At 35.2% G+C, this 12,981-nt stretch overlaps 1 protein-coding gene across 1 annotated transcript; it reads right to left on the minus strand.

The window, feature by feature from the left end:
* Positions 1–583: 583 nt before the first annotated feature.
* Positions 584–8,090, minus strand: LOC110927059 (beta-galactosidase 8). The gene is made up of 17 exons (XM_022170649.2): positions 7,649–8,090; positions 7,431–7,526; positions 6,669–6,781; positions 6,497–6,563; positions 6,317–6,409; positions 5,438–5,581; positions 5,146–5,340; positions 4,128–4,215; positions 3,906–4,024; positions 3,650–3,811; positions 3,340–3,539; positions 2,595–2,704; positions 2,398–2,507; positions 2,104–2,313; positions 1,822–2,030; positions 1,020–1,365; positions 584–932 (listed from the first exon to the last, which is right to left on the minus strand). Exons 1-17 carry the CDS (start codon positions 7,805–7,807, stop codon positions 825–827), a joined length of 2,529 nt encoding a protein of 842 aa, XP_022026341.1. The 5' UTR covers positions 7,808–8,090; the 3' UTR covers positions 584–824.
* Between the last annotated feature and the right edge of the window lie 4,891 nt (positions 8,091–12,981).

The following is a 12,981-nucleotide window of genomic DNA, read 5'->3' on the forward strand; positions in this document are numbered from 1 at the left end:
TATTGCAGGAGGTGCGACCTTGGTTGCATAAATTGAAAGTTAAGACAACATAACTGGCCAGAGTAGGGTGGTGGGTCTGCTATTGCGGGAGGTGCGACCTTGGTTGCATAAATTGAAAATCGCCGTTCTAAAAAAATATAACTTTCATAAAACAACTTTTTTAACATGTTCATTTATTACGAGTTATTACATACAATTATACACAAATGTGTGTAACTAAATCATAACTATGTGTTATCATATTAGGCGTAGCTTTGTAGGGGCGGGAGGGGGCGGCCGACCCCATGAACTTTTCGCTCGTTAGTGGAGAGTATGTAGTTTTCGTATAGAAATATTTGGGTATATGCGTTTTTGAACCCCCAGTTTTATAAAATTTTAAGCTATACGTTATCGACCCCTCGGTCAGAAATCTTAAGCTTCGCCATACATATATTGCACAACTATAAACACATAGTCCCATTTAGTATGGTTAACTTAGTGTACTTGTTTATTCCTTGGAGAGTAAATTTTTACTGAATTTTACATTCACACTAAAATCTTTGTGGCATTGAACTTGAGAATTTTGCATTTTTATTATGCAACATTTGATCAGAAATTTGTAATTTATTATTATAAAAAAATAATAGTTTATTATGTGGCGTGCCACGTATTCGATGACCGGATATCCCTTTACAAAGTTTTTGCTGACTAGGAGCTGTCGAATGCGACCAACACTTTCGGCTGCATCTCCGACCCACCTCACACCACTACAAACACTACCACAATCCACCAGTCACCACCTTATTCTATGACGTAACTTAAGACGGCGCAAGTTAACGCGCTTTTCATGCACACGAAGCTTCTACCGCTAAACTTTTCACTACACCTATACAAGGATCACCAAATGCGGCTGACGAAACTTCAATGTTGCATCTCCTTGATCCAATGCAGACCTGTAACGTTTACAATATGTTAGCCGAAACTATTTAAATAAACAAACATGCACATAAAAAAGTCAAAGTCAAAGTCAAAGGGTTGACCTTTTGTAGTATTGAAAGTGCATTAGGACTCCTGCAGTAACCATGACTGAAACTTCCGCATTTCCCTTGAGGCGTTCCAAAGCTAGCAAACTTGATTGACGATATGACTTGATTAGGATGAGGGCACTCGAGCAAAACTCTCGGCTTTGGTGTTGACTTTGACTTTCTTGTTGGATTATCTCGACTCCATGCTTCCATCGGGAGCGGGTGAGATTCAGAGACTTGCGCACACAAACTTTCCAATTCTTGTGTCGTGAAGGATATTTGTGTCGGGTCTCCACCTATTTCCTCGAACAAGACCAACACATTCCCGCTTGGTTTCAACCATGATCGAGGTACATGGTACCTACAAAATTAAGTCAATTATTATTAAAAAGAGTAAAATGTCATTTTCGTCCCTGAGGTTTAGCCAGTTTAGCGACTTTCGTCCGAAGGTTTTTTTTTTTGCATCTGGATCCAAAAGGTTTAAAATTTTGTCATTTTCATCCGGCTCGTTTACTCCATCCATATTTCTCCGTTGGGTATTTCCGTCTTTTTTAACTTAAAAGGACAATTCGGTCTTTTTCACTTTATGTAAAGAGACCGAATAGCCCTGAAAAAAGACCGAATAGCCCTTTAAGTTGACAAAAAAGACGGAAATACCCCAAACTTAACGGAGAAAATTGGATGGAGTTAATGAGCCGGATGAAACTGACAAGATTTCAAACCTTTTGGATCCAGATGCGCGAAAAAACAAACCTTTGGACGAAAAAGATTCAAAGACGGATGAAAAACATTAAAAATTTATAAAGACTTCACTTACAGCTTTTGTGATGGTTTCCCACAATTCTTGAGGCATTTGTTTGAACTATATGGCCCTTTGTAACTACAAGCCGAGCAACCGCCGGTTGGAGCAATGTAAGTGGGCCAATAACGCCCGATGCTTTGACCATTGACCCACGCCTCACCTTTCCCCATTCCCGTGAAGTCTATCGCAATTGGACTATCACCCGTAGGGGCATCAAAACCGGTCTGTTTCAACATAATGTCTTGATTAACATACAAAACTTGTCAAAGTTGACTTTTTGGTTGACTTTGATATTACCTTGTACCAAGTCAAAGGTTGACTTTTAGGTGATCCCGAGACCCATAGCGATGAACCACCGGTGTTCAAGCCTTGTGATTCTCCTTTCAGTCCAATTTGATATGTCCATTGTTGAGATGAAAGGTCAAAGTTTGACCCGTTTTTTAAGCCGTCTAGCTCCACTGGACCGGTGATACCCGCACCCTTTTTATCGAAAAAGGCCCCATAATTCTGCACATAAAGACGTGATAAATACCCAATGCATTCATTTCTTGTTACCCATATCAAAATCTTTGAAATTTACTGAAGTCAAACCTGAAGTCCAACGGTCAAACTCAAGAGATCGACTGTGTTCTTTCCCGGTTTGAGAACCACAGAGACATCCTTTGTAAAAGCTGGGTTTCCGGCATTGCCGATTGCACTACCTACAAGTTAAAAACATCAAACATTCATAAAGATTCAAGAAACATAATATAAGTTTCTTTTTTTTTTTATTTGTTGCTTTATTGTACCTTCAAGTTGACCGTTAACGAACAAATGAAGAACATGACCGAGTGATTTCACATGAAGAGTTGTTTGAAATCCGTCGTGAAGGAACGGCTCGTTTCCCTTAATGTTAGTGCTGCAAAATAAAACAAACATTTTTTATTGCCAATTTTGACATCTTTATAAACAGTTAATGCGTCATTTTAGGGGAGTAAACGAGCCGAGCCGCTCGTGAGCTACTCAAGATCGGCTGGCTGAAAGCTTGAATTGAGCCGAGCTTAAACGAGCTCGAGCTGGCTCACAAGCCGAAACGAGCCTACTATTCATATAATCTTTATTTAATATGTGTGTGTGTGTGGGGGGGGGGGGGGGATATTCCACGGTCCTCCCAAGTCCCAACCGCCGAGGTGATCCCACCTCGCAGACCGCCACCCAGCAAGCCTGAGTCTAGGGGTAAATCCGCTACCGTAGGGGCATTGGGAACGAGCAAGACTCGAACCCGCCACCTCCAGGTTAGAATGCGGGCTGGTGGCCATTGGGCTGACACCCAATGGTTTAATGTGTGTGTGTATATATATATTTATATAATAATTATATGTATCTATAAAATTATTATAAAAATAACTAAATAATATATATTTTATTATGTATAAAAATATCGATAAAAAATAAATTAAAAAAATATAAATTAACTGATAAATAATAAACGAGCCGAGCCATAGCTTGAAAAACTACTCACAAGCCGAGCTTGAGCCAGAAAACTTCCTTTACCTTATTGAATACCACAAATAATCACTTTGATCAGCCGTAGTATTAATTTGCTCGACTAATCCCGGTCTATTGAATGCATCATTACTCGAGATCCCCACCGGTTCACTAACATAACTCCATTCCGAAGAAATCGCCTTCGAGTCGCTTAAATCATCAACACTTGCAGCTACAAACCTTTTGATCGTAGCCATCGAGTTTATCTGCCAAAGCTCAAATTGTCAAACGGCGTTTGACTTTTAAATCAAAAAGGATCAAATTCAACTTTAAAATGTCAAAAATAATTCGAATTGACTGTAAAAGTCAACCTAACCTTGGCAGTGTTAAACACTACATTCTTGCAGTCGGACAAGATGCTAACGGACCAAGCGGGCAAGTGATAAGAATTGCCATTGAAGTTAACGTTTTTGTCGTTTTTTGTATCGACATTCGCGAGAAAAGCAGCACATGTCGACGATGTCTTATAAACACTAGCCTATCCAAAGAAATATATATATATATATGTTAGTTAAACTGTTAAAGTACATCCGTAGTTTAAAAACGGATCAAGAACGGGAATAATACTTCACCTCTAAGTTTTGACCAAGAGAAATAGTTGTCGGGTCGGTTGCTACCAACGCGTCTTCACAAAGCTTGATGGCGTTATGTAAATCTTTTAAGTGACCCCACTTTGGTTGTCGAGGCGCTCCTGCAAGTAATCGGATATATAAGCTTTGTGAGAAAAAAAAAAGACACATACCGATTAACATATACAAAATGACCCGCGAAACAAGATTAAGAAGAAAACGTACCATACTCATCAAGTGGAGCGTCGTAATCATAACTTGTCGCAATAAACGGACCTCCAGTGGTACGGCCAAAGTTAGTCCCACCATGGTACTGTTACGGGCCATACAACATACCGATAAATATTAAACATTTTTTAAAGAGTAAAATGCACGGATAGTCCCTGTGGTTTGGTGAAATTTCAACTTTAGTCCCCAATTTTTCAAAATTACACTCTTAGTCCCTATGGTTAGACAAGTTGTTACTCGGATAGTCCCCAAAGCGGATGAAGGTTACTCGGATAGTCCTTGTGGTTTGACAAGTTGTTACTCGGATAGTCCCTGTGGTTTGACAAGTTGTTACACGGATAGTCCTTGTCATTTCACACCCACTTAACCAGAAAAACTAACCTCCATCCGCTTTGGGGACTATCCGAGTAACAACTTGTCAAACCATAGGGACTAAGAGTGTAATTTTGAAAAGTTGGGGACTAAAGGTGAAATTTCACCAAACCACAGGGACTATCCGTGCATTTTACTCTTTTTTAAATTACTAAAGATGATGTACAGGGAGATAACCTAACTATTCAAGTTTTTACGGCAACCCAAGTACGTATCTAGTTTCGTTTATACCGATCTGACCAAAAAACTTTGAATAACAAAAAATTGGAGTAAAATGCCATTTTCGTCCCTAAGGTTTGACCAGTTTTGCGACTTTCGTCCAAATGTTTGTTTTTCCGCATTTGAACCCAAAAGGTTTGAAATCTTGCTATTTTCATCCTGCTCGTTAACTCCATCCGTTTTTCTCCGTTAAGTCAGGGGTATTTCCGTCTTTTTCGTTAACTTAAAGGGTAATTCGGTCTTTTTCACTTTATGTAAAAAGACCAAATACCGCCGAAAAAAAAAACATTTGGACGAAAGTTGCAAAACGGGCCAAATCTCAGGGACGAAAATGATATTTTACTCAAAATTTTGATTTAAATTAGGTGACCTCCTTTTACATTCTATATATGACATTAAACACGCACGATACGCATATACTAACCATATAATAATTTTGAAATGTTCCACCTCTTTGGTAGAAACGCGCGACGGCGAACGCAATATCTTCTACGGGTCTATAAGGCACGGCACCACCAAACGAAAGAAACCACCCGGTCCAGTTTTCAGTCCACATTGTGGGCTTGTTTTCAGCGTTCGGTTTGTACCCATCACAGTAGAACCCGTTGCAAGTGTCTATCTACATTCATAGTTAAAGAAAGCGCATGTTAATCTTTTGTTAATGGGTCAAAAAAAACTAACCGAAGGTTACTCAGGTCTTTGTTTAGTATTATTACAAGTGGGTCGGGAGCGTCTCGTTGCTGACACATCACCCATGGTACTCCTGTATCTAAAGACGTAGCCATACTTGCCGCCCATTTGATGTAAGATTTTGCGGCAGGACCGTAACTGCTATCAATATTACCATATTCGTTCTCGATCTGTCGATAAAATGCATAAGAATGTTTTTATGTTCATGTAAAATGAAGAGTTAAAACGGGCTAGAAAATGGTCCATCCTAAAACGGGCATAACTTTTGCTCTGTTTGGAGTTATGGGGCCCATAAGTAATGTATGGATATGTCTCAACGGGCCGGATAATGTGACAACCCAATTTTATTTCCTTTTTTATTGTAAGAACATGTGAGTATTTGATTTGAGTAATATAGGTGTTTATAGGGGTGGGCAAAAAAACCGGTTTGTTAACCAGAACCGGTTATTAACCGGAACCAGTAGACCAGTAACCGGTTCCTAGTTAATAAGCCGGTTCGTAGCTAGTTATAGATGTATAGGATGGTAATCGGTTATATTTAACGGAAAAAACCTAAAAAACGATGATTTTTTTTATTTTTTGAAAATAACCAGTTAATTAATTAACCGAAATAATCGGTTATTAACCGAACCAGTTAAAGTAATAACGGGTTAAAGCAAAAATGAGAAAATAACCGCCTGAACTGCTATCCTTATGTAATTTGCTCTGGTGTTTGGAATGAATATATTGTTGTTTAAAAAAAGTCGGTTTTTCAAAATTCGGCTTGAGCTACCAAATTTAGGTTTACTCTATAAAAGAGGGTTTTATGTAATGGTCTAAGCATTAAATATTATATCAAAAAACTTATCATAAAATTTAATTTTTTGTTATTGCTTCCACTCTATGTCAATTTATGATAAACTAACCTGAGATAAGATTATAGGTCCACCTTGAGACGCATAAAGCTTCTCGTCCTTCATCATGCTAACTATCTTGGCTGTAAACCGTTTCATTTCGGCCTAAAACATACACGATTTGGTCAGCAAACGGTTGGCCAGATAAGGAAACTTTTGAAAGTTGAAACCAACTTAGAGAAAATTACTAACCTTAAACGGTTCGTTATCGGTTCGAAGCTCGATTCCTGGTATGAAATGTAACCAGAGCGGAAATCCACTATTACGCGAAAAAAAAGGTTAAGAATAAACACATAAACACGAAATTTTGGAGCATTGTGAATATTAAAGATTGTAATTATTTAATTATTTAATTAACACTAACCCGTAATTCCACTCGGCACAAACGTAAGGACCGATTCGAAGATGAACATAAAGACCCGCATCGGCCACTAGTTTTACAAAATGAACCAAATCTTTTCTTCCTTCAAAGTCATACTGTTGAGTGTTGAATATATTAAAATTTAATTAGCATATTAATTCCTTAATTGGGTATTAATCACATTAAAAATTAACATTAATTGGGTCAAGATAATTTTTATATTAAAAAAAAAATCCCAAAAAGGGTATAACAGAATCTGAATCACTGGGCTACCTGATTCAAGACAATCTTGCAACTTCCATCAAGAACATTTCCAACCAGAAAAATCAAGATTCTTAAAGATCAAAGAGAACAACAAAAAGATGATCAAGAATTCATCAAATTTTGTCTAACACCCAAACATAAAAAAATATTTCCCACAAAAAAAAAAAAAAAATTCAAGATTTTTAAAGATCAAAGAAAACAACAAGAAGATGATCAAGAATTCATCAAATTTTGTCTAACACCCAAACATTAAAAATCATTTCCCACAAAAAAAAAAAAAAAAATCAAGATTTTTAAAGATCAAAGAAAACAAGAAAACAAAGATCAAAACTTTATCAATCTTTTAAAACACCCAAATATTAACAAACATTTCCCACCAAAAAGAAGCCAAAAGGGTACTCAAAACTCCAAACATCCAGCAATTACAGTTCTTGCTTCAAGATTCTTGAAAAACCATAAATAAATAAATAAATAAATAAATAAATAAATAAATAAATATACCTGGCCTCTAACAGGCTCATGCAAATTCCAAAAAACATAAGTTTCAATCACATCCAATCCTCCATCTTTAGATTTCTGTATAAGCCCTGCCCACATCTGCAATTTCATTTTATTTTAATAAACTTCAAAAAAAAAAAAAAAAAAAAAAAAAAAAAAAAAAAACACGAAATGTATGTGTGTGTGTCGGTGGTTGAACTATTAACATGTGTGTCACTTACATCTGGTGTACTCCGAGGATAATGAATAGAACCAGAAACTAACACCCGCCGTTTGCCGTCAATAACTAACGCCCGGTGATCATACGTCACATTCACCGCCGTCACCACCGTTACCGTTACCGTCACCGCCACCAGCAACCAAACAATCAAGAACTTCATTATTATTATTATTATTATTATTATTATTTTTTCTTAACAAGTATATATGTGTTTTTTTTTCAACTTAAATCAGGGCAAAAAGCATGTTTTCTTAAAGCAATTGCTTTGCTTTTGCCGGGAAAAAAAAAACTGTATTTATTATTATTAAGTAAAGAATCAATGTAAGATGTGTGAAGTGAAAGATGAAGTTGAAGATATTTATAATGCACGTGTAAATGTTATCATCAACATCTTCAATTATTCATGTGCAATGAAAGATCAACTCATTTTGTTGGTGATTAATAAGCTAGACTGACCAACATTATTTATAGTGAATATCAAGTTGTTTCGTCTGGTTTGACCCGTCATGCATAGTAATATTATGACCAGTGGTAGATGCTGGATTTATTTTTTAGATGTGACGATTGAAGGGTTTAAATCATATTTTCAAAGGCTGAGATCGAGATTTTTGCAAATAGTACATTTTATGGGGTGTGGCGGGCCCCAACCATAGCAGTAGGTCCGCTGCTGGTTATGATTTAAGATTTATAAATGTAGTTTTTAAAAGACTTAGTTGGTGACTTGGTGTTATCTGTATTTTTAGGCCGGTTTCCGCTGGTCTGTTTCTTGTTTTATGTGACTTTCTTCTTATCATCAGGGGCGGACCCACCTTTTGGCCAAGGTGGGTGGCCGTACCCTTTGAAAAAAAAAAATTGTGTATATTTTAGACAAAAAACACGATCGCACCCTTTGAAAATTATTTTAGACAAATAACTTTTGTGTCTGCCACTACTTATCATTAAAAAAAAAAGTCTAGCTGCGTAGCTTGTTGAGACTTATTTGGGGTGATCTGTACTTTTAGGCCGGTTTCCGCTGGTCTGTTTCTTGTTTTATGTTACTTTCTTCTTGTTGTTAACAAAAATCTAGCCGCGCAACTTGTTGAGGCTTATTTGGGGTTATCTCTACTTTTTAGGCTGGTTTCCCCCTGTCCATTTCTTGTTTTATGTTATTTTCTTCTTGCCGTTCAAAATAAACAAAGTCTAGCGATACAACTTATTGTCTGTTTACCTTTTATTTCGACGTATTAGATTGCTAGTGGAAAATATAATATATTGTTTATTCATTTAAAACATATATAATTTTTTTTTACAGAAGGTAAACGTGCAATAAGGTGTGCCGCTATCTCTTTAAAATACATAAAATAATTATATATATTTTAAGATAATATATAAAAATAATGACTACAAATTCGTCGCATATCAAAGATGGTGAATTTTTATTTGACGGAGAACAAGGACAAAAGTGTGGCTCACGGAAATGTTAACAGGGGATGTTACAGAATGCAGAGTGGTAACTTTTGCTAATAGGGGCCTAGAGTTTGATTGGTTGGCAGATTGGGTCCCTGTGATTTGATTGGTGGGCCCACTGTTGTGGCGGGTACGGTTTAATTTGCGGTTTTTTTTTATTACTTGAAAAAGGAGTGAAATTGTAAAGTTTTGAATATAGAAGGTTTCTAAAAACCGAATGGTTACGTAACCACTATGTATTTTTAGATTAGGATGGTGTTAATGTTTTATGCTTTCCTATGTAAGTAGTATGTAACAATCACTCGTGTGGGTAACTCCTTAAATAATAATGAAAGATGAAATAAAAAAAATAAAAAAATAATAGATTATTTAAATTATGGTATGTATGTATGTAAAAATCATGTAATAAGTAAGTTGTAAAAGTAAAATAGTAATTAGGTATTTTCTTCGTGTTTGTTGGAGCATCTTAATGGATGTTTTTTTAGTTGTGTGTGGCTGTCTGGCTGATATGATAGAGAGAGAGAGAGGAGATGGTGGTGTGGAGGGGAGGCATTTGTGTAAACGAGCACCATGAATGGATTTTGTGAGAGGGAAGGAGAGTGGGATGGTAGCTGATGTGGATGAGAAAGAATCGAAGAAAAAAGAGGCATCCGTTGTTATAATATTATAATTTGTTACTATAAGTTAAACACACGTTCCTAACTTAATAATCACGATAACAACTGATTGAAAAAATGCGCTATATATCCGGTTCTTTGTTTTTTTTAAACAAATTCGGATCACTAACAGACCACTGGAGTATCATCGTGCTACCAGCGGAACCACCCGATCATATCCATACACCAGTTCAGGAAGAAACTCAATAAATCTAGGAAAAAACCCCATTGTTGGAATCAAACCCATAACTTAATGTCACTAGGCTAGAATGTCATACGCATATATCCGGTTCTAAACGTGTCACGTACCCATTTCTTCCGGTCAAGCTTGCAAAATTCCTCACATGATGTATGTATAACCATTTAAGATTCTATGCGGTTCAAAGATTACATGTTGTAGTTTTCTTTTTTCAAATTCTAATATTTTCTAATGTAACTATGTATTTTTAAGTCTCAAAAGCCATGGATAGGCGCGACCAAAACGACAAACATGTAACACACAGACCAATAGAGATTCTATGACTCCCTGCCAATAAATTTTTGTTTTAATACATTAATTTATATCATTCCTAATATATAATTAGTGTAATTTACAAACAAATTTCTTAAGTTATTTATTGATATTTATGTAGAAACATTTATCCAAAAGCAAATATGACATTGTTTTTTGTCCTCTTATTTTTCTATTTAAAATTGATTTTGAATTGAAGACACGATTACTTTATATATTGTTCGACACTCTTATAAATTTTAAAATATGTTGGTTTCGTAACAGACAACTGTTTTTCATATCGTTAACGATGATGTTCATTTAAAAAAAATAAACCTAAAAGAAAAAAAAACAAGTGCAAGATAGCAAAGACCCCTTAGTTCTATTAGTAAAGCCCAAGGCTCACATTAGCTTGTAAACACTATTAAAGGTTATTTCCTTTAATACAGTGCATAATAACATGCAACTAAAAAGGGTAAATCTATCCCCCCCCCCCCATTTGGACTCCCGTTATCGCTTATAGGACACCTATTTGCCAATGCGTGACGTATAGGGTGGCCTCAAAATCAAGGCTTCATTGGTGTCATGCTCTAATATTGAGGCAATCGTATGCGTTGCGTATTGGCCAATGTATGGCATATACACAACAAATGTAATTTTTTGGTTTAAACTTGGGCATGTTTTGTGTTTTTTTGTGATACATGCTTCGTATTGACAAATACGATGCGTATAAAAAGTTTTTTCCCCGCATATTTAACGTTTTAACAACATTTATTAAGGTATTATCTTAAAAACATAAAGCTATAATATTTATCGTTTTTATATTTTATATTTTTGCAAAGATTTATAGAATTTTTTTTTGTCAAAAAATTATCTTTTGAATAACATTTATTAAGTTTTTATCTTATAAAAAAACTTACGATATTTATCGTTTTTAATTTTATATATTTGTAAAGATTTTTATATGTTTTTTTTTTCAAATATTTATCGTTTCAACCACATTTATTTTTTCTAATTTATAAAAACATAATACTTACAATATTCTATAATACAACTATATACAATTAATCGAAACTAAACTACTATTTGATACATAACCAATCATATATGCTAAACAATATAACAAATAGAACTATACACATATAACATCAGCTTCTATATACATAACAAAAGAAAAGATACAACTGAATACAAAAATAAAGAGAATTACCTTGTCTATGTCGGCAGATCCTGATTTGCCGGCTGATGCTGATCTGGCAGACTAGGATCCGGATACAGTCGTGTCAGTGGGAGCGGTTGGGAATCAGGACCGTCCCGCATCCGGCGTTCCTACAACTCCTCAACCACCTACCCCAGCATTTCCTCAAGTCAATCGATCCAGCGAGTAATTGTCTGCAGTAGGCTGGTGGCGATGTTTGATTTGTGTTTTTACTCATTTTTTATCTCGGTTACATTCCGATATAAATGTTATCGAATACAATGTTGTATTCAAAATAAAGTATTTTTTTGGCATCGTAAAGTATACATAGTACCGATACTGTACCGAACTGAACTCATACCGATCGAACAACATTAGTACAAGTGTCATCATTCATTTTTATTGTTTTTTATCGATGTAAAATACGTGTCGATACTCTTTTGCGTGTGTCACAGTCACACCTTTATTTTTTTATTATATGAGACTATTTTTGTGTAATTAACCCTCATATTATTCTTTTTTTTTTTTTTTTTTGCTTTTGGAATATATGCATGTTTTATGTTGCATCATGCAGGAGATGTTTCACTGACTTACGGAATAACATAATAATTGGATAAGTACAATTGAAGACATAATAACTTGGTTATAATGTCATAAGATGGCAATGATCAAAAGGTTTTCTAACTACAAGAGTATCTTTATTATTGGACTCTCATAGAAATATTGTTGGTGCTTAGAAATAAAAGGATTAAGGCATTGATCTTAGGGGTGGTTGCACCTTTAAAGCAAAATTGATTGAGGTAGGTGGGTGGGTGCTCGAATTGGCATCGACCAACAACTCTAAGATTTGATGTTGTGTATGACCTTTCTTACAACAAACAAGATAATGGAGTCGAACATAGGTTAACGAGTGCGAGTGTTACTCTTCGTCTTCTTATTTTTTAATTAAAGATTACCTGTCGAGAATGCCCGAATGTCTGAGATTACAACGACCAATAAATGTCTACACGTTATGTCTTGAATCTTCAAATCTTTCCTTAAGTATTTGCTAACATAACATGTAATATAATGTATTCATCTTAGCTTTTAAGCTTGATCTAATTATTTAATATGTCATGTTAAAAACCATGTTACAATCTAAATGTTGTTATCTTTCTTTGCCTTAAAATATCAAACAACTGAACAAGACGCTAGAGGTACCATGTTACGTAAGTCATGACTCATGTGGTCAACATCCAACTATTTAATAAATACATTCTTATCTTGAATATCCCTATTTATATACATGGGCCTTTGATTGTGTCGTGACATCAACATTCCACTTTACGTGCACACATTATACATACTTGATCTTGTTCGAAAAGAAATGGCAATTTGTGGTAATTAATATATACCAAATAATGTACAAATAATTATTATTAGTTAAAATTAGCTTAAATTAAATGGGTTTTTTAAGTAAAAAGTATATGTATAATCTTTACTTAAAATCATTTAACTAATAATGTTGCAACATAAACTAAATAACTTGTCCAAATAGTATTTTT

This window comes from Helianthus annuus, chromosome 2 (genome assembly GCF_002127325.2).
Source record: "Helianthus annuus cultivar XRQ/B chromosome 2, HanXRQr2.0-SUNRISE, whole genome shotgun sequence".
NCBI lineage: Eukaryota > Viridiplantae > Streptophyta > Magnoliopsida > Asterales > Asteraceae > Helianthus > Helianthus annuus.